The sequence below is a fragment of the Electrophorus electricus genome, chromosome 6 (genome assembly GCF_041902795.1).
Source record: "Electrophorus electricus isolate QZ-2024a chromosome 6, ASM4190279v1, whole genome shotgun sequence".
Lineage (NCBI taxonomy): Eukaryota > Metazoa > Chordata > Actinopteri > Gymnotiformes > Gymnotidae > Electrophorus > Electrophorus electricus.
The window spans coordinates 29,438,522-29,461,254 of NC_137502.1; the positions used below are offsets into that span (position 1 = coordinate 29,438,522).

General features: G+C 44.6%; 1 protein-coding gene across 4 annotated transcripts; it reads right to left on the reverse strand.

The window, feature by feature from the left end:
- Positions 1-1,392: 1,392 nt before the first annotated feature.
- Positions 1,393-22,651, reverse strand: top2b (DNA topoisomerase II beta). Of its 4 annotated transcripts, XM_027024630.3 has the most exons (35): positions 22,108-22,651; positions 20,399-20,593; positions 19,982-20,072; positions 19,441-19,504; positions 17,796-17,941; positions 17,402-17,499; positions 16,585-16,797; positions 15,233-15,406; positions 14,533-14,634; positions 14,191-14,328; positions 13,672-13,810; positions 13,122-13,279; positions 12,805-12,930; positions 12,511-12,621; positions 12,302-12,407; positions 12,105-12,214; positions 10,877-10,969; positions 10,361-10,475; positions 9,668-9,789; positions 9,363-9,511; positions 8,769-9,000; positions 8,458-8,592; positions 7,705-7,905; positions 6,656-6,851; positions 5,921-6,012; positions 5,646-5,801; positions 5,118-5,201; positions 4,522-4,719; positions 4,264-4,420; positions 3,994-4,158; positions 3,341-3,533; positions 3,041-3,126; positions 2,833-2,922; positions 2,156-2,379; positions 1,393-1,893 (listed from the first exon to the last, which is right to left on the reverse strand). In XM_027024630.3, the coding sequence occupies exons 1-35, from the start codon at positions 22,147-22,149 to the stop codon at positions 1,744-1,746; spliced, it is 4,851 nt and encodes a 1,616-aa protein (XP_026880431.3). In that variant the 5' UTR covers positions 22,150-22,651; the 3' UTR covers positions 1,393-1,743. The 4 variants fall into 4 exon arrangements, with proteins under 4 accessions (XP_026880431.3, XP_081572419.1, XP_081572420.1 ...); XM_081716293.1 differs by lacking the exon at positions 16,585-16,797; XM_081716294.1 differs by lacking the exons at positions 19,982-20,072; positions 22,108-22,651 and having other exon boundaries at positions 20,399-20,537.
- Between the last annotated feature and the right edge of the window lie 82 nt (positions 22,652-22,733).

Below are 22,733 nucleotides of genomic sequence, written 5' to 3' on the forward strand. Positions count from 1 at the left end.
GCTCTGGTAATGAGAGCTGGGAGTAGGGAAAGACTCGGCGCGTAACTGTTGCCGTGTGTGTGTCTGAGCTCCAGAAGTCTCACGGCCAATGAATGTCTTCTTACCTTCAAGCACCAGAAGCTTTAGCTCCACTGAGCAAATCTACGTAAGTCTTTTAGTGAATTCGGCTTTTTTAAATAAAACAGAAAATTGGACAGTATTCCTGTTTATGGTCACAAGAATTAGCAAATGTAACTGTTATTGTGTTTAGCACCTTCAAATTTGTGTAACACCTTCTGATAAGTTATGAACATGTGCTGAAAACCTAAGTCAGGTATAGTTTTGATCAGCCTGGCTAATCAGAAGCTACTGATGCTTAATAGCGGACTTTTTAGTGCTTTTTTGGAAGTAACGTTGAATGTGTTAATAGTTGTTATAGGTCTACATGTCATAATTGCTGCCAAGTCCTAGCAGAGAAATATGCAGATGTGATGTGGTTTTAACCCTCTTCAGCAATGAGCCTCTCTGTGCATACTGTCACCATAGACCTGAATGGCATTCTCTCATAGACTGCCTTTATGGTTGCTCATATCAAAACAATAGTAGTTGTATATCAGTTTGTTCACTCTGCTTAAGAGATTAATGACAATGTGAACCCAGTCACAGGTCACAATCCCACAATGCATTTGCCCTGCTCCTCACTTTTTCGTCTTCAGAAGTTTTGCCTTTTGCTGTACGTTTCAGATAAAACGCTGAGACACTGTCACCAATCACTCAATCAGCTGATAGTGGACTGGACTGAACTGAGCCTTTGATGGAACAATCTCATAGCGTTGAGGGAACGTTCAAAAAAATGCTCGACACCTTAAAAAGACGTTCTGGCTCTCTGCCAGCACTTATACGTCAACTGTTCTTTTCTGAAAGCTAAAGAAAACGTTACACGCCGCCTTTCGAGGAACACGTCTGTCATGCAGTGTTGTGAAGTTATGTTGAGAGATACGGCATTTTGTTCCATTGTAACGAATGCTTCATGGCAGGACTTGAGGGCTGCCCTGCACGAGTGCTTAGGCGACCACTAAACAGAAGGGAGACGCGTCGTTATCAAGAAACTCTCTCCGCTTCTGTCCTGGCCACGCTTACACAGAAGCAGTGTGTGCAGAACGTCTCGTCTATTTTTGGTCATTTCGTTTTTCATCAGTGTCCTGTTTGTACATTAACAATGCTTTGTATGTACATATACTGTTTACCATGAATTCTCCTGGCAAAATAATAAAAATATATTTATTTTAAAATAAAGATGTGTGGAGATATTTGGTCGCTGTAGTGTCTTACCTGAGCTTAAGAAGGATCCTTTGGTAATCTTTGCACATATATCTCTCTAAAAGAACTGAGAAAAGCTTCTTGAAACCAGCACATTTTACATTTCATGTTTATTTCCAAGTTCATCTCAAAAGGTACACTGTCTCTTACTTTCAACAGTTAAAATGTGCTAGAGCACAGCAGTCTAAATTTCTAAAAGCCGGTTATGACAAATACATTCCAATGGAAAAAAAACAAAACTGTATGTATAACAATAATAATAATAATAATTATATCAATAATAAAAAGTGTAAAACAACTACACAGTAGAAAGCATTTAACATCACAATTAAAGAAAAAATAAAACCAGGAAGAAAAAAAATGTACAAAAGTCTTCAGGACGAAGGACAGGAGTTATTACCACAAGCGAGTGTGTTCGTGTGTGTACATGTATTGGTACGTGACCTAGTCAAACATGTCATCGTCGTCAGACTCCGCAAAATATCTGACCTCTTTCTTGGCCCGGCCCGGCCGGTCTCTAGTCGGGTCCATGCGGCTGAAGCTGTTACTACTCACGTCTTCATCGTCCACATCGGAAGCTGGCTTTTTCGGTTTCTGTGGAGTCACATGTGCACGTTAGTGAGTGAGGGCTGTTCCCTCACTGCAGTTGTGAAAGCACATGGAAACTGTGGTACTTGTGTGCAAAGCCCTTTTTAGTAACATACTCTAAATCTGTGGCACAGTCACTTAAATTTAGTTCTGTTCATGGAGGCATACCCTATGTTACAGAGGAAAACATTACAGAATAAAGCCATTTCCCCCAAAATAATAACTTTCCAAAATGCACTGTAGGAAATCTTATGGCAAGGAGACTCACCCGGCTGCTTGGAGCCTTTCCTGTCTTCTTCATGGGCCGGTACTCATCTTCTTCGGAGCCGGACATCTTCCTCTTCCTCCCCCTGCCTTTGCTTGGGCCTTTGGGCGCTGCCAGGGGCTTCTTCGCTGCCGTGTCTGAGTCTGAGTCCCAGACGAAGGTGTCGGGCTTCCTGGGTTTGGCTGGTGCTTTGCGTGGCTTGGCTGCTGCTTCAGATGGCTTCTTAGCTAAAGGGGAACACAAATGAGAATCGCTGAATGACAGTCATTCAGGAGAAATAAAGACGTTTTAATAAAGGCTGAATTTTATAGTTCAGAAGGCTGAGCTGCGCAATAAGCAGCAGCACAAAAGGCACAAAAGACACTCCATTTGTAAAAACTATTACAAGTCTTTCTCGCAGCATTACTGGTTTGCCATGAATGTTTGTGAGTGATATGAATTAGACATAAACTGTCCCAGTTTCAAGTTGTTCAGGTTTTTTTTTTCCCTCAACAGAGAATACTGGGGGGAAAAAGAATGATACGAAGGGGTACCCAAATGCCACATCATTTCCTGAGCTGTACCTCTGCTAGGAAAATCAGATCTTTAAAATACCCCAGCAAGCTGGTCACATGGCACGGCCACGTTCAGGCCACAAAGTCGGAGGAGAGAGCTCCCTGCTGGCAGTGTTGTGATGGTACCTTTTTTAGCTGGAGAAGGCTTCTCAAAAGCTGAGCTGCTGGTGTATGATGAGAAGATTCCTCTGTCCTCGTCACTGTCTGACTTCACTTCTGAGGGAAACATATGTGTGTATATACCCACTCCAGCTTACTGGGCACATGTCAAACGCTCCTGATTTTATGATTAATGATTCTGTAAAGCTAAATAAGCCCCCCCCCCCCCACGTACCGCTGTCACTACTTTTCTCTGAGGAGGCGAATTTGGATGAGGGGAATATACTCCCTGTCTCCTTCTTCTTGGTTTCTGAAGCAGAACTGGAGACAAAATTGTAAAAAGATTACATATCTAGGTCAAGCATCCACATTTCCAACATTAAATGAATTTTTTTGTTTGTTGGCTTGTTACTGTAAAAGGCAAAAAAAAGTTAAAAAAAAACCCTTAAAAAAATGTGACTGGATCCGTGGGCCATGTTACACACTGTGGTAAGCTCAGATAAGGTGCACGCTCATGTGAGTTGCATTCACGTACGATGTCAAAGTGGGCTTAGGGGGAAATATGTCGTCCTCGTCCTCCTCGTCCTCGTTGTTGTTCTGCACCGTGGGGAAGCTGTCTTTGTAGGAGTGCTCCGGCGAGACTGGAGCATCATTCTCCAGGTCTTCCTCGCCGTCCTCTTCCTCTTCCTCCTCCTCGGAGAAGTCAAATGTGTACTTCGCCTTCACAGCTGTAGGAAGAGTGAAATGGTGAGTCACTTGTCAGCCTGGCAACATTTTCCAAACTGCAGTATTCTTATAGATCTACCACCGTCCAATCATTTCAGGGCTTTTTTACGGACATACTTTGCGTGTGGGTGTGTGTGTGTGTGTGTGTGTGTGTGTCTAAAACACTCGCTCCCGATCTAAAAAGGCTGAGGAAGTGATTAGCTGCTTGTACATTTGTAAGCATGCTATATGTGTCTTCCCATGTTTTTCCCATTATGAAGCCAGTAGGCGTGAGTGCCAGTGGGCTGTGTAGGACAGAGATCTGCATAATCCAAACGCCTCCTTGGTTGCGCTGCGCTTACATCATACTGTGGCCCACTCGGCAGACAGAGGAGCAGGAGCAAAGCTGAGCTTTGGGAGCCCAAGCTGTACACGTGCCCCCCCCCCCAAAAAAAACCGTGTCCCACGTCAGTGCTGACACACCTGACGCTCTCCGTGACGTTGTGTCTCGCGGGATGATGGGCTGCTCGCTCTCGTCCAGGTCGCTGTCGGACTTGTCGTCGTCGTCGTCCGACCAGGGGTTTCGCTTCTTCGCCTTTTTGGCCGCACCCTTCGCTGTGCCTGGAGTCTTCCTCTGCCTGGGGGCACCTGGGGGAAGGTAGGTGCTCGTGAATCAGAGTCATTCTCTGGGCTGTGCTGCGTTCTAAGCACTCTGTGTGACCTAGAAGATACCAGAAGTATTTAACTCCGTACCAGGTTCTTTCTTCTCCTTCTTGATGCGCGGAGCCTTGGGCTTGGCGGCGGGGTTGGGCAGGCCCGATGGGGAAATGAGCGAGTCTCCTGTCGCCCCGTTGGAGTCCACCATACCGTCATCGTCAAACTCTATCTTCACTGCCAGGTCCGCATCGCCCTGGGAGACGGCCACGCGCACACGAACTTAAAGCACAGACACTGACGTGGGGCAAACAACCTGCACGCATCAAATGGCTCCCCCCGCCCTCTGCCGCTCACCTTCTTCCTCTTGGTCATCTTCTTGGAGGCGTCGGCCTTCATGGCCAGTGTGATCTGGGGCTCCACGCGGCGGCCGAAGGGTGACGGCAGCGTCTCCTCCAGCTGCACCTTCTTCACCTTGGGCTTGCCCACTTTCCCTTTGACCAACTTTACGCCCTGGCCCAGACTGGCATTCTCCCGCTCCTGCTCCTCCACCCGCTGAGAGGGAGTGTGAGAGAGGGAGTGTGAGCAAAAGAGACAGAGAACAGAGAGAGAGACAGAAAGAGAGAGAGAATGAGAATGAGAACAAAATAGCCTCGGCCAACAGTAAAGACACACGAGATCTTTCATTTCTATGACCAAATTATGCCCTGTTAAAACATATTTGCTTTGGCCCAGAGAATATTTACATTAAAAATGAATTTCTGTTTTAAATTATTTATTATTTCATGGTTCAGCCGTTATGATCCACTGCACATCCTTATCCACAAATTCATATCGATACATCTATGTTCACTGACAAGATAAGTTAAATTAAATATGCATATTAAACATTTATTGTATATATACATGCATACACAAATGCAGGAAGTAGCTGTGTAGTGTGCAGTACTCACATCCAACTCCTCAATAAACACGGCCAGGTCTTCCCTCCACAGATCCTCTGGAACCTTCCTCTGCAGTTCATTCAATTCTCCTTTCTGGAACAACATACAGAACGAGCGAGAAAACACACACACACACACACACACACACACAAATATATATATATATAAAAAGACCTTTAATGTCTACAGGAAATGCATTATTTCATCCTGATAGAAAAAAGCATGTGTTTTAGTTTACTGCATTACTTGGCCTCTCTGAGCCCAGTAAAATTAAACTGTCTCACTGCGACTATAATGATGTGATCACAGCCCCTTTTACACCATGCAACTGAGCCATGCACTAAAAGCGCTGGGTTCAGTTGTGTTCTATTCCTGCCAGTAGACGGACTCCAAGGCTCTGCATGAGCAGTTTTACTGAACGGTTTCATTTATCTATTACAATTGGCCCAAACTACCTACGAAAGATGTAATGGGGAAAGCTATTAATGTGCCATTACTGTGAGATGAACACACACCGGATCATCTGCAGTGACGAACCTTTATGTCTCTCTGCTTGAGGACCTCATCAACCTTCTCCTTGGTCAGGCACCACAGGGGCATGTTGAGGATGTAGTTGAAGTTGGGACCTGAGGAGGAGCCCGAGTCCAGGGAGCTGTCACTCTCATGGCCGTCGTGATCCTCGTCCTCCAATGCCTGCGTGAGGGAGGCAACGGGACGACAATATTAACCAATCAAATCATGCCACAAGAAGGAGTAAGACAGACAAGCACTTCACAAGCAGTATGGACACCAGGACGCATGTGCAGGTCTACCTTCTCCTGGGCTTTGTTCCAGGCGGCCACGGGGTCTGATTCATAACCCCTCTGCACCAACATCCGGATCAGATCCCTCTTGGTCTTGTTCTCTGAAAGACGGTTAAGATATTGGGAATCATTGTAATGTATTGCCACTATAGAGTGTGGGTGTCTTTACTCCAAGTATGTGGCAAGGTTGCAACTCCATGTGCTTAAAATATGGGTTCATCATAATCCCAACTAAAATGGATACATCTCTATTAAATCTTCATATCTATTTTGCCGGCAGTAGAGACTAAAAGATATCCATGACAGAGGTTTGGATTATTACAACCAATTCACACCCACAATAAGCCTTCTCATATTGCCTTACAACACATGCTGAAACCTACTTCACATTTTGTAGCCAACAATGTAACTTAGAATGGTGGTTAAAACACTCAAAATAATAATGGTTAGAGCACAGAGGATTATATGAGTTTTATGCGAGATAACGAATAGGCCCAACTGACCATTACAACCAGGAGAAGCCTCATTACTGCAGTGCTGTCACCGCTACTGTTAAATCCAACCGCGAGGAGTCACACCACGCATCATGTATCCAGGTCCTGGCTGTAACCTGCCTACTCTTGCTAACTGGAGCCATGAACACACAACTGCTGTAAGAAGGTTTAACGAGGGAGGGGTGGCCGCACTGAAGGCAAAGCCAGGTGCGGGACACATGCTGAAAATGAGGAAGGGCATTTGGCTCACCGATCGAAATCTTCCCTTCGATCTTCTCAAGCACAAAGCGGGCCTGGTTGGAAAGTTTCGCTGACTCGGCGCCCAGGCTGCCGACCAGCCAGTCCTTCCTCAGTTTGTAATAGTGCAAGCGCAGCTCAAAGAACTCCTTCAGGATCTCCTGCACGGACTCGTAACGCTTCAGACAGCCCATGTGATCAAACAGCACCTAGAGCACAAACCCCAGAGAGAGAAGGAGATAAGGGACACTTTGGAACTTTGAAACGAGTAATTGCAGACTAAACAGATGCTTAGTGCAGCAGAGGGGGTCAAGCCTAGTTCAGACAAGAGAACACCAGCAAGGGGGAGAGAAAAGTTTTACGACACATTATTATTCAACTCGTAAATTCATGACTGGGCATTTCCTGTCAGAATAGCTTCCAACCAAAAGCGGCCGTGGAAAGCTGCCTCCGTGCCTGCTTATGGCCTAAATACGACAACAAACAACAGGGATGTTTCTGCTGAAATATTGGTGACAAAGCAACGCACCTTGGCAAGCACAGCTGGACAATACTGAATTCCAAATGTTAAAAAATTCCAAAATGTAAAAAAAAAAACCACAACAGCTCCAACACAGGATCAGTATATGGAGTCAGTATTGCCGAGCGCTGCGCTGTCAGGACAGGCTCCAACCCCGTTACCCTGGAACTGGATTAAGTTTAGGGGATAAGTGAATGAATGAGTATAGAAGTTTATTTCACAGTATTGGGAAAATGGGCTTGTTTACTTGCCTAAAATGATATATTAACTCCTGATATTTTGGGAAAAAATAAACCCGTTTTCTTCTCTAATGTTTTAGAATATTATTGTGAGAACCACAATGCAGTTTTATAACCTGAAAACAAAAAAACATCTATAATACACAATATGGTGCTCAACCTCACTCATTAAGGTATTTTGAGAAGAAATCATGTAATACTGAATACCACATTTCAAGTTGCAATATCACAATGTCCATTTAATTCCACATTGCCTAGCCCCATTAGCAGGTATTAAAGCTCGGGTTTTTGTGCTCTGCTCACCATGGAGTTGCAGGTGAGAGACGACTGCAACTTGAAGACCTTGTGGAGACCTGCCGCCTCGGCCTGGGCAAGCTTCTCCTCCGTCATGCGCACCACAAACTTCACTGTGGCGTCCGTGTGGTACTCCTTGTAGTCCGTGATGAGTGCCGGTGTCTTCTCCGTGCCCTGGAGCATGGGCTCCAGCACAGACTCCTTATATGCCTGTACGGAGAGGATGGGGACAGGGATGAGGACAGTCAGTGGGAATGTCGCTGCAGCCCACGGGCCAACGCATGCCACACTTTGATGGCACTTGATGGATCATTTTCTTCTTTATCATCTTGTAATTTATGCCAGTACAATATTATCTGCTTATATTCTAACTAATTTCCCCATGACAAAATTACAACTGAAGTAATGGCAGTCAGAAAAGCAAGTGTGTGAGTTCATTTGTTGTAAGTGAGGTTCTTAGACAAGACCTATTTAGTAAAACTCTTCCTTGGCATAAAGTGTGAAATCCTGTTCTAAACACACCGAGCGCCTTCTAAAAACACACATCTCCAGTGAGATCTGCCTGCAAGTGGGTCACCTACAAAACTTCACATGTACGGTGAATAAGATTTATACTTTAGCAAGAGGTCAGAAATACTCTGATGATCAGCAAAAAAAATGTAAAAATGCTTTCACCGAACTGCCTGACTGGCAGTCTTTTTTAAATGTTTCTTCTTCAAAACTGTGTGGAGCCTGATTTTGTTAACCTGGGTCATCGTGTACCTGTGTCCAGGTGCGAATCGGAAGCTCTGTGATCTCAACGGTGTTCTTGTCCAGCACAGAGACCTCACCACTGACCATGTACTGGTTCTGCCCCAGCTCATGGATCACTCCCTTGAAGTTCTTATAGCTGGGGAGCTGGGTAGGGACACACAGAGGGACAGGGAATCCATAACGTTCAAAAGGGAAGGGTACGAAGACCGGCCCCGCCACTGCAACATGCCAGAGGAGGCTGAGGTTGATGTGAACTATCTTTAATTCAGCAGCAGCTGTTTCACTGTGGTGGCTGCACCACTGTGAGATGAAGCTTGTACCATAGGCAGGGGGTCCTGGTGGTCCAGCATGCGGTTGATGTTGTTGACTATCTCTCGTGGGTCGTAGTTGGGGATCTTGCAGGCCCAGCCGGTACCGATGCCCTCGGCTCCGTTCACCAGCACCATGGGGATTATGGGTATGTACCACTCTGGCTCCACCTTTTGGTTGTCATCATAAAGGAACTTCAGCAGGTTGGAGTCCACAGCAGGGAACAGCAGCTTGGCGAGAGGACTAACAGAGCACACGCAAGAGAGAAAGACGCACACAAAAAGAGAAATACACAGAAAGAACACGTTTGATTTAAAAAATAATTTCTAGAACAAAATTGAAGTTGGCAATTATTAAACAAATATTGTATATATTACAAACACTTTGTACAGTCTCTAGGCCACATCAGACTGTAACACACAACTGTTGCAATGTAATAATTGGAGATTATAAAGTTAATTTGATCCAACCAAAACTGCAAACATTCCAACTAAAAGCAGTACAGCTTCTTCACACACACACACACACACACACACACACACACACACACACACACACACACACACACACACACACACACACACACACACACGAGTGTGTCAGACCTGAGCATGGTGAAAATGTAACGAGGGCTGGCTGCGTCTTTGCCCCCGTTGATGCGGGTGCCAAACTGACCCAATGGCTGCAGGATGTTTACATTGTTGCTACCCACAAAGTTCTGGGCCAAATTCACGATGGTCATCATCAGAGCTTGCTGGACATGGCAAAAAAGATAACACTATTCAACACACAGGGGGCATTCTACTTCTCCAGGATAAATGTTTGCAAACAAATTGCCTAAGCATTACTTGTTAGCAGTTTATGCAGACACACACTTATTAGAAAGGTCATCATAAGTGCACACACACACCTCGCCATGGTGGTATGCAGACATCTCTGCTACTGAGCCAGCCAGCTGAGCAACCTTCACCTCCCTCTTATCATTCCTCTTCAGACAGGTGAACAGCACCTTCCTCTGGCCTGGCTTCATACCTGCACACACACACACACACACACACACACACACACACACACACACACACACACACACTTACTTTTCATCAGAATTCACATTTCTGCTCTTGGCCTCCATAGTGGCATATCATAAAAACAACAAAAAGACCCATAAAAAGCACAAAACATAAAAAAACAAAAACACGACTGTTCTTATGTACTTAGAGAAATATAAATATATAAAATGTACTACATCTACTGTATATACATTTTCAAAAGCCTAAAAATACATGCAAATAAATTCAAGGTTAATGTTAAGAAGAGAAGGGAATTCCCCTTAAGTGCTTTGCAAACGATGCGGTAGCCTCAGAGAGTGCAGAGGGCATCAGAACTCCCTGATCTGCCGTACTCCCTGAAGTCCTTTAGCACTCATCTCAGACGCAAACCTCAAAAATAAAACCTTGTGACTGCTCTATTGTCGTTGAACATGCCAAACTTTGTTCCTCACATCTGTTGTTTACCGCTTTAAAAAGAAAAGGCTACTGGGCAAAACACACACACACACACTCCACTTATGTGGCAGTAACGTGTAACTACAAAGGACACGCACCATCAACAAGGGACGGGATGGACCTCTCATTGTCGGAGTTGGAGAAGAGAATGAGCTCTTTGTTGATGAAGTCGTTGTAGGACAGGTGGCGTGTGCAGGTGCCGTACAGGTATTGCTGCGGTGAGAGAATGACAGGTGTGTTACAAGGTGAGCACCAGCACTTCTTGCAGACCCGGGGGGTGCTACGCTAAGCTCATTCACAAGAGAGCGCCTGAAAGCAACAAACTCCCGTTCCAGAAAATTACATTTCATTTGCCACTGACTAGCAGGAATCATATGCTATCCTTACAGGCAAAGGCAACACCAAACAACAAAATGCAAAACATTACTAAGCAGTAATAGTAGTAGTAATGTACATGAATAAAGAAGCAAATAGCTATGACTAGAACTAAGAAACACGGTGAATGACTTGTTTTCCCAGAGGCTCTGTGATACGTTTGCTTAAATCTCCTAACTGTACAGTTGTGCCTGTTGTAGGGGCTTGGCTTTAAAGCGTGCCTGATCCACGGGCCTCACCTCGGGCAGGCCGTGCATCCTCCTCTGTCGTCTGTCCTCCATGAAGTTAGTCAGCCACTCTTTCCTGTCGTCCGTCTTCTTCTTGCTGAAGGCCTGAAACGAGGGGGGGGGGACAGGTTGCCGCGCTGTACTCTGAACAGGCGTACTCCCAAGGAGAACCGCAGATTTTGGAGGACAAGTGCTAAACAATTAGGGAAGGCCACGGATGTCAAGGTCTCCACCCAAGAACTGTGTGGAACATTCACAGGACACAAAAACGGTGCCTTGCAAAAGGACCTGAACCCCTCAAAAGCCATCACATTCATCTAGATTACAAATTAAAATGTTTGTGACATATTTTATTTTAAAAGGCTGTCCCACAAAATGAATTAATCTAAAATTATATTGGTTTCATGTAAGGGAATAATCAATTGAAATGCTTGAAATAAGAGTTTTTGCACAATTATTCAACCATGTGCTGTGGAAGCTGATAAAAGATGTTACGCTAATGAGGACACAGTTGGTTTACAATTGGCCTATCCATCATTAAGAACACTTTACCTTTTCCAGATAACAGACCTCCTTAATTCAGATGCCATTAGTTAGACTGTAAATCTGAAGGAAAGCAGCGAAACGGAGCATTCTATGGAAATTAGAGATAAAAATTATAGGCAAGCACTAAAGCAGGAGAATAATATCTGTGTGTTTGGATATCCCAGTGTTGGGTGCACAGTGAGGAAATGGAGGCTGCCCAGTCACTGCCTAGACCAAACCGGCCCTTCAAAACTCAGCATCAAAGCAAGAAGGGATCTCATAAAGGTGTAAGACACAGAGGGGCCAACAAGCACTTTGAATGAGCTACACATTTCGGTGTGCAGACTGCAGTGAAGACGTGCCAACAATATCAAGAGATCTGCATACAACTGGCCTGTGTGGGAGGGTGGCTGGAACGACGCTGATACTAAAGAAAAACGTCAGAGCATATCTGGAGCTCTAAAATGTAGTACATGATTTTGTGGTCGGATTTAGAGGGCATAGATATTTTTGCAAGGCACTGTAACTTACATGTAGGTAGAACTGGTTTTTTTTAAACACTAAAGTCATAACATCACCTGTGCCACTGCAACACCACACTTGGTCCCTCTCAACCACACCTAGTCAATATCAAAATGCCAAACACCCTGAGAACTCTCCTTAAAACGGTTAAAAAAAAACAACAACACAAATTAAACATGACATAAAAACTAACCAAAGTAATGGCAGCATCGTCCTCTGTGCCTCCATACTTGAACGTGATCCGATGTCTCTCCATGTCAGCAAAATACTCCTTTGCCTCTTTGCTTGTGCTTGTACCCAAACCTAGTGCATTGCATCGGTAAAGATCACAGTTAAGTATGTCAGGATAGTTGTGGAAACATTATGGCTCATATGCTAGTTAAAACGAACCTTTGTAGTACTTTATGTGCCACGTTTTGTGGTTCTCTGTCTGTTTCTTCCACTCTTCAAATTCTGGAATGCTGTAGAAGGAAACTTCCTGTTTGTTCTTGGTGGCCTGTGTGACAGGTGTTGGTGCGAAATAACATTTTGTAAATGTGCAACAATTGCTTATGCTGTGTAACGGGGAAGGATTTCAAATGTGAGGCCGAAGTTTGTACCTTGACGATGGGCGTGATGAACTCCTCTAAAAACGTGTGTTTGAGCAGGGACGGCCAATTATGGTGGAAGAAGTTGATGAGCAAGCCCTTGATGTGCGAGCCGTCTTGATCCTGACCACACCAAAACGTCATAACATCAGTACATGCCTCTTAGGACTGGCACAGCAAGCTCCGTGCAAACAAACATTTGGCCTGTCAGAATGCACCACCTGCTTCAGGTGAAATATCTTTTTCTGTCCATAGAGTGGTTGGGTGAGAAAGGGGACCGTGAATGTAATACTGAAGACACGCCACCTGATCGGTCATGATCATGATCTTGCCATATCGTAGAGTTTTCAGGGAGTCGGGGTCGTCGTAGCTCTTCTTGTACTGCAGGCCCACGATCTTGATGATGTTGTTGATCTCTGCATTTTCCATGATCTACAAACAGAAGAGCATAAATCATACATGCCAGTACTATTTAGCGACGACTCTAAATTCCCTGGATCAAGCGTAGCTTTATGATTGCAGATACCTACTATATATTACTCTAGACAATGTTCTTTTAAAGCTTGCATTTTCGTTGTTTTCTGTGTCTGTGCTCTGTGACTGGCTGCAGTCTGGGCCCTTACCTGTTTGTGCGTGGCCTCTCGTACATTCAGGATTTTGCCCCTTAGGGGGAAGACCCCGTAGCGGTCTCGCCCGATCACGCCCAGCCCCGAGACGGCCAGCGATTTGGCTGAGTCTCCCTCGGTCAGGATCAGTGTGCAGTCGGATGAGTGCTTCCCACCTTTCGCACAAGAGACAGGGTGTGGCGGCTCAGAACGCTTCAGGAGCAGTTTAACCAGCGGGTGGACAAGACAGACTCCCGCAGGAGGAGAAAAATGCTGATTTTGCTCATGTTTTGTTTCTGACTGAAAATACTGGAATATGCAAAAGCATGTTTCAACACTATATGACACGGCATTCACAGAATGAGCCCACCACTCGAAGATATTTAAAGCAGAGCCAGTAGTGCCTATAGAAAACTGCTGTTCATATACTGCCTACCCTTGGCATAAATAATTAAATATATAGAAGAAAAATCTATCTCCAGATCCCTGTAAGCTGACAGATAAAGGGAAGTATAGCAAAGCTGGGGGGGGGGGGGGTTGAGGCGGATGGAGTTTCTGCTGAACTCACCGGCATCGTTAGCGTCGTCCAGCTTGGGTATGCCTTTGATCTTGCTGTGTTTGACTGAAGAGCACTTTTTATTCAGCTGCGTCTGAGCTTTGAACTTCACCCAGTTCAGAATGCTCTCCACTATGCCGCAGTTTGTAGCCTAAACAGTGAAGGCAGACCAGTCACTGCTCGATGCAACCGTTAAATGTTATGGTATTACTAATCACACAGAATGCAAGCAATTCATGTGAAGAAAACCAGGAGCTCAAAAAACAGCTCTGGCACACTAAAGTTTAGTTTTCTAGCATCCAACATATTCTCATTCAACACAGCTTTTAATTACTAATGCCTTCACAAGCTAGGTCAGGCCCCTTATACCAAGAAAAACCACAAGACTTCATGCTGAGCACAGGATACCCAGCACCAAGACTGGGCTACCTGAGAGCTAAAGGTGCCAATGAAAGCAGACACGCTGTACATGCAGCCCACCTATGCTCTCTGACCCTGGTCAATGACCTCGCCAAGCCAGAGAACACTTACTGCTCGTATGAATTTTTCAGAGAGTGCACATTTGGAACCAAAGCTTTTGGTATGAAGAGTCATGTTTTCCTTGGTCTGAGAGTCGAAGGTTGGGTTCTCGATCAGTGCATTCACAAACACCCAAATGTGGTTCTTGACCTGAAATGACACCACCCATTTCATCATCATGACTTAAGAACCGGTAACTTCTCAGAGGTCTGAAAATGGTTTTGAATAAGGTATACCTCCTAAACTTATTATAAACATTTGACTGATGACATGCTTGAAAAATAAACTGTTTCATGTCTGATCAATGTAAGATATTATATATAAATAAAGATATATAACATTTAAAGCCCAAACCTGGAATGGTTTCACAGACACACCAGCTTTGTTCTTCTTCTTCACCACCTCAATGAGTTTCGCCACAATTTGGTCCACGACATAATCAATGTGCCGACCACCCTGAGAGAAGCAAGAGTCCACAGTAATTAAACATCTAACATCTTCAGCACTACTTACTTCAAATGACTCCAGTCACAGTTTCTGTAGCCTCAGGGAATAAAGAAACTCCAGGAACCGCCTCACCATAGCTTTAAGCGTCTGTCCCCATTCTTAGAAAATATTGCTAAAATATATATGCAAACTGCAAATAACACGGTGTGGTGTTAAAATGATTCTGAATGTAGTCAGAGAGGCAAATCAATTCTGTTGGCAAAGCAGTCATGCATTCGAGTGAAAGTGATGTTCCAGTGACACCAGGTTACCACTGCTGCGACTGAGATTGTAGTCATTTGGAACAAATAATTATCAATCAACAAAGTGAATGGTGGTCACTGGATTTGATCCCAAGGTCATTTTATGAATGCAAAGCAGTTACCATAATGGTTAGATTTGGCTCCACAATGAAATTCACCTTAAATGTCAGGATTTAACCAACGGTCCTTTTTTGTTTAGATTTATAGACATATTTACTGGTACCTCGCAAAAAACCCTCCCTGGCCTGAGTGACCTGCTGAGGGTGCTGAGTGACCTGCTGAGGGTGCTGTTTTACTCCTGCTACCTTGGTGGTGGCGATGCTGTTGACAAAGCTGATCTGCTGGAAGCCCTTCTCGCTCATGGTGAGGCACACCTCCCAGCGCTCGTTCACCGACTCGTTCACTACCTTCAGGGCCACGCCCGTCTCGTCCAGCTTGTCCTTCACGTACAGGTCCACGTAGCTGCGGAAGCCGTTCACCTGTGTCAGGATGGGGCAGAGGGGATGCTGAGTGACGCTGCCAACCTGGACATGCTGGGGGTGGCTGACAGAGGACAAACCGGCATCAAGAAAAAACAGCGCAAATATCTTCCTTAGAACATATGGGCACTAGTCATGCTTGTGACTAGAGGTTTAAACCTTACATAACATAAAAATACAAACAAGACTTTCGCCTTTCACAATAAAAGTAATTACTCTGATTAAAATACTTTAAGTAGTTAAGTAGTTTAAACTCTTAGTAGTTTCACAGTTCAGATATAATTATGTGCACTAGATTGATAAAATCACAGTGGCCTTTAGAATCGATGAATTAACCAAAACCAATGTTTTATTACTCCCCTTCTTCTGATATTATTTATAAATTAAAAGGGGGAAAGAGTTGACTACAAACCGTCTGTAATGCTTATATAGCACACATAGGTGTTTGCACTAAGCAGCTGTTTAAAGGGGATGCTTGTAAGCACAAGCACCAGCTGCAGCTGTGTCTCTTGTGCTCACTTCTCCAAAGTCAAACGCTATTCATACACAACTAGGGCAATTACAGCTTCTGGTCTTTTAAAGTCACGACATTAACTGCCAATGTGTTGAGCAAAGACCGGATTGACCAAAATAACATGGTGACTCAAAGGCTAGAATAGGCAGGTCTAGCTTCATGTGACACACACACACACACACACACACACACACACACACACACACACACACACACACACACACACACACACACACACACACACACACACACACACACACACACACACACACACAAGGTAATGGCAGTTCTTAGCAGCATGCACGATTTGGGCCACCAAAAATTATGGGCCACTTAAATGAGCTACTACAAAACACCAACAGATAAGGAAATGAAAAACAGCTGTATAACAGTCTATAACCATATTCACAGGAGTGGGCATGTAGTTACGGCAGGACTAAGCAACATATGATTATATAGTCTTGATGATAAATGATATTTGTAAATAAAAACCCAACCACTAGCTCGTGGTCTTTTGAAAATAGGGCACTGGTGTAATGACAAATCCAACATCCACAAATATACCTGCCACACACCTGGTGACCTATGTGTGCCACTCATGTCAAAGTAAGGGCTGGCTCTGGTGTCTCCCCATCAGCTAAGGGCCAGGGGCGCGGTGACTTACAGGCAGCTTCTTTCCGTTGAGCATGACCTTGACACCCCTGCAGGAGCCAGCCACGTCGTAGGCCCTGCGCGTGAGGAGCGCGACAATGTCCTTGTCCAGCTTCTCCATTTTGAACTTGGCCAGGTCCGGCTGGAATGTGACGCAGGTGAAGTCGTCGCCGTCAAAGAACTTGATCCTGGGCTCGCTCGCTTTCGTCATGTTGTTCTGCCATGTCTTTTTTTGCCGGGGGGGGGGGGGAGACAGATCTTTTTCTTTTGTTGTTGTTGATTAATGAATTTCCTCAGACACAACTAACACAGTAAATAACAACTGTTAATAGTGAGGCACTAGGACAGCTCATTACAGCTTATGCCACAGAGAATCAAGCCCTGTAGTTCTTGTATGCCTTCTGAACCTCTGGATAGACAAGATAAGTCAGAGACAGACTGCACTCCTTATCTTGGACTCTTGCACAGTGCCACATGCCATTGTTATTGTGAAATTAACTGTGCCTTCAAAGCCCATGTGGAAAGGTGTCAAATGCTGAGATCAAAATCACAACCGACATCAGTCTGGCGTCCCGTGCACGACAAGCATGCTTGATAAGATTTCCCCACCGCTAAAAGATAGTAGGTGCAACTGCCACTTTAAACATTCAAACCTTTGTATAGATAAAAGCCCATAGTGTTTCTTTAACAAGTACTCACCTCAGTAAGTCACAAAAAGACCCTACAAAATCAATATAAAACCCACATTTCTGTCACTGGATCTCAGCCAGACTTTAAGCAACAGTCTGTGTGAAGTTCCTTAATTATAGCTCTAATGGGATGTACAGTACCTGTTTGAAGCTGTGTTTGTACTCTTTGCAGGCTGTCTCCACTGTGAACTTGGTGCTGAATATGTTACAGAGTTTAGCGCCGTACCCATTCCTCCCACCTGGAGGGCACAGATAAGACATCTGCTTTAAGGACAATAACAAAAGTTACCTAGACCACAAATGCAAATCTGTAAAGAAAGAACACACTGTATGCCAATATACTCTGCACAAACCTGCTAACTTTTCTTCCTCATAAAGCTATTTACACACTTCATATATCATCACATTAACCAATCTTCTCCAAATACAAGCAGTTATTTAAGATCTGCTTTTAAACTTTCATGTCTGATGGCCTTTCAGTACTCTTCCTCCTGGGATGGTTTACACTAACTGGCCCAGGTTGACGTAAAGTTACCTGTGACTTTTTTCTCCTCGTCGTCATAGTTGCTGGATGTGAGCAGGTGGCCGAAGATCAGGGCGGGGACGTACATCTTCTCCTCTTTGTGCTCCACCACGGGGATTCCTTTCCCGTTGTTCCATATGGAGATGGTGTTTGACTCCCTGACAGAGTGAGAGAACATGCCAGGTGCTAAGGGAACGATCACAGAGGAAACACACACACGTGCGCGCACGCAATGCAATTCTGCTAGGAACGAACAAGTCTGCTGAAACGCTAATCTCTGGTAAACACTGAAGGAAAAAAATTAACTACGCAATTTCATCACTTCATTTGTGCCACTCTGATATTTAAGTGCCATATGCAGACATGTTAAAGACACAGCATCTGTAGTCTACCCAACCTTTTACCTCTTTGGGTTCACATAAAAAAATAAAATAAATGACAGCCTACATTCTCAAGAGGGGAGAGGCCATTTGTTAAAAAAAAACAACCGAACGCTTGAGACAGACAGGGTATGCTAAATGTAGGCTGGCTAAATGAGGTGGTACCCGAGAGGGGATAACAAGCTGGTGTGTGTGTGTGTGTGTGTGTGTGAGAGAGAGAGAGAGAGAGAGAGAGAGAGAGAGAGAGAGAGAGAGAGAGAGAGAGAGAGAGAGAGAGAGAGAGAGAGAGAGAGAGAGGGAGAGAGGGAGAGAGGACACGGGTCTGAGCAGTCGGCTGAGGCTTCCTGGAGGTGAAACGAATGTGAAATGAGGTGCCTGCCTGCCTGCCAGACGTGCTCTCATTAGGATGCTCTCAGTCCCGCCGCCTCCCTCTGACCCATCTCTCTTCACTCCTCCTTTACTCCCTATCCCCCCTTTTTTCCTCCTCCTCTTTGCTCCACAACCCCCCCCCCCAATAAATTCTTTCATTAGATTTCCTTAACCCACACTGCTCTTCTCCACCACAATCCCAGGTTCCCTCCATCCTTCCTTTCTCTTCCAGGCCCCTCATCTTTTCATTTGCTCCTTTTCTTCAACCCCAACGTGCTCCTCTTCATCGCTACGCACTATATTCGCATTGCGCTAAATCTCACCCAAGGACACACCACGTGTGCATAGATCCCTAAAGCCATACTAAACCCCGATTATACACACTCCAAACATCATGAAGCAATATGGCAGACAGCATGTGCTCTTAATGCACTTCCAGAACGAAGTCTTAGCCTAATTCGTTTAAGCTACGCTGCTCACGGGAAGAAATATTAGCCGGGTCCATCAGGCTGCAGAAATCATCTTTCCAACCGTCTCTAAGTGTACGAGACCAGCGGGAAGTTGATTACAGAATCATGCCGTGCATCAGGGACTCAAGAGCCAGATTTCTGAATATGGCACGGAATCTTCGCACTACTTCTGGGCATTTTTTGCAGCCTAACATTATGCCTGAGCCCTTGAAACAACAAAGCTTTGCCTTAAAAAGGGTGTGTGGCACAGCTAGTTGTCATATTTATTTTTCTTTATTCAGCACAAGTGCATAGAGGATAGGGCAGCAGAGCAGGGAGACCGCTCAACAGGCAGGAAGGGGCGAGTCCTGCCTTACTGAAAACTAAGAGCAAAGAGGTCAGAGAATTCCTTGACTTCTCATGATGCCTTCTTAGGGGAGGGAGGGTTTATATACTCACGGGTCAATGGTAATTTTGATGGTAGACATGCTCTTGTCTCTCTGCTTGTTGTCAGCTGCATTAACTGAGGACGGAGGGAGAGTACAGACAAAAAAAATAAATCAATCAAAAACAAAAATGTGTCACGTCATTAAATGAACTATCCTAAACAACAGTGGTTGTGATAACAGCAGAAACAATAGTGGGAATAATTCTCCTGGCAGACAAATGTGCTGTTCTGCAAGACCCAATAAGGACGTGGAAGCCTTTTTAATTACTTTCATCCCCATAAGGACACCAAAGAAAAGTACAGCATGATGCATTCGAAAGGCAGGAAAGTTATAGTTCCATAGGACAGTGTATTTTAGTAAATACCCTTCAACAGTACCGAACAGAGTAAGGTATGCTTGTAAAACACTCTGAAGAGCTTGTATGATTTGGAGACATGCCAGAAAACCACATTATGTTTCACATATGATGTAACAGTGGAGCACAGAGTCAAATGAAATCAATTACAGAAGCGGCGCTGAGCAAGGGAAGGAAATACCAGACATTGACTTACCTAGAATTTCATCAAAGATCTTATATAATCCGGGGACGTAAGTGATCTCGCGCAAGTTCATACCGATCTCCTCATCAAAAACCCACATTTGCTGGAACCAACACAGACATAAGCACAGATCAAACAGACTAACCCAAGAAAGCTAAGCTGCTCGATGGTCCATTTCAAAGGGCAAAAGTCCCACTGATCAAGCAATTTCACGTTCACTTGTTTGTGACAAATGTTGCACAGCAGACACTTAGCGTTTGGATCCTAGCACACTCAAGTCCGCGCCATCTTTAGCTGAAGATGGAGTGGAGGTCCGTGGAAGTTTGAAACAACGGGAAAAATGGTCTGACACTCTTTGTCAGGTTCTAGTGCTACACCTCGGGCCCCTCCAGACCACAGCCTCTGCCAGAACCCTGAGCTGCTCCTCACCTGAGTGACTGGCTCCACCGAGCCGATGTAGGTGTCCGGGCGGAGGAGAATGTGCTCCAGCTGTGTCTTCTTCTGGTATACACGCTCCACGGACATCTTCTTGGAGCTCTCCTTCTTGGGCGGATCAGCTCGCCCGCCGTCCGCTCGACCATCCGCCTCCTCCTTCTTGGCGGCATTGTTCTTGTCAAAGAGGGTCTGGCGGCACACGCAGGGGCACATGTTTCATTAGGGGACCTGTTGGCAGCCTCAGGGGCTGGACATCGTCCAGCGTTCGACTTCTGTCTGATTGCATGTCCGAGTTAAACCCAGGAAAGCAGGTGGTGTAAATGACTAACGTATGAGCGAACGACACTGTGCAGACACTTTCCACCTCTTCACTTATAGTGCAGTGCCATATATAAATGTGTGATATTTAAGAAAGCTCTTAGCCTAAGGAAGCATTTGAGATTATCTGAAAGAAATCAATCTGTGGAGCATCCTTGAAACAGGCAGATATATCTAGAAATAGCCAGAGGAAGCTTAAACATAAAGGGAGGAATGATTTTACAATGTTTAAGTGTTCTTAACCTGATAGGATCTTATCTCTGAAACAGTTATGTGAGAAAAATAAATTCTAGTTTATAAAGTCAAAAGTAAAGTGGAACAAGACAGCAAATGATTATATCTCTGATCCCAACAACATGAACAAAACTGAAAATGCCATCTGTTCAATTCCCTCATTATTAATATCAACAATGTCCAAATGCAATTATGCCTGGTTCAAAGAGAACCACTGGATGCTCCTATACTTTGGCCATTTAAACAAACATCTCCTTATATTTAAAAAGAAATTAGTGTAATAACTCAGTAACAACGGTTTATATAATCCCGCTGTGCTCGGGTCAGAGGTCATATTTACTACTATGTTTACTTACGTCATCTATATACACAACTAGAACTGGCAAGTCACTTCTAGTCTGAATATAACAGGACAGATATCTTTTTTTTGGGGGGGGGGGGGTCTTAATAATCTGAGCCCCGCTCATCACGCCTCTCCTGACCCCGGTTCTTGTACTGTGTCCCGCGGCCAGCTGCTCCGTTGTTGCTCACTGGTGCGGACGGTCCAAAACTTGAGTTAGTTAGTTAGCTAGAAGACTTCACTGCTCCCGTTTAGGATTTAACACTGAGCTAGTTGTTGCCCTCAAAACCAAGGAGGTCTATTAATACACCATTGTCTCCACTTGCCTCTCATTCTTTTAAATGAAATTGACTTAGTAGGTTGCCTAGCTGAAAACAGTCCGGCAGAGAATCACTGCGGAGGCAGCTACTGCAAAACAAAAGGACTTTCAAATGTTGCCCTCTCCGCTTGCTTTGTTAGCTAACCTGAGCTAGCTAACCAGATGTAGTGTACATGTAGTTAAACATGTTTAATAAATCCTCTGGTACGGCAGAGCATTATATGACTGATATCCTTAATTCGAACAATCTTTTGGGAAGTTTTAAGACACCCCTGAACTATCAAGCTATTTGCAGCACTAGCTCCACTAGGCTAGCTATCGCTAACTACCCCACTAGCCAAGCTTGTTAGTTAGCATATCTAGCTAGCACACTAAGCGCGCATTTCCAGAGGAGAAAATAACTGGCTTATCTTGCACAATAAAATAGCGCTCATTCTGACTGACTAGTTTATAACGCGGTCATCGCTACATTATTATTGTTTTGGTACTCACCACCCACGTCAAAGCCCCGCTTCCCGCAGCACCGTTGGACATGATCCTATTGTGTTCCAAGGCTGGTGTGATGATGTTAAAAAATTATCAGTCTTCATAAAAAAATGTCTATAAACGCTGTCGTCGCATCAAACGCTGCGTCCCATGTGAACGGTACAGGTTTTGTGATATTTATAAATGGGGGGATTGTATTTCCAGGGAGATAATTACATAGAGACAGTGTGCCCGGAGAGGTGAGTGTACTTCGGCTATTGTTAAAATCGACAAGCGGTACTACACAAGGCCTGAATGCCCTACTACTAGCTACAACTCACAAGACTGCCATGCTGGCTAATAAAATAGGACTACAACAAAACACACATTACATTTTCCGTAACATTATACTTAATAACATAAATATTAACAGTTTAAGTATATTTTGTGTGCAACGTTGGGTTGTTGCCACATTCCTTGGTTTTTCATTCAGAAACAATAACACCACCGATACGTCCGTCCGGCTTCACCATCGGTGCAGCGACAAGCCCCAAAATCCCAGTCGACCAATAGGGTGATGGAAATCCCAGTCGACCAATAGGATGCTGGAAATCCGAGGCGCCGGCATCCAAACCAATAGAAAACTCAAAAGC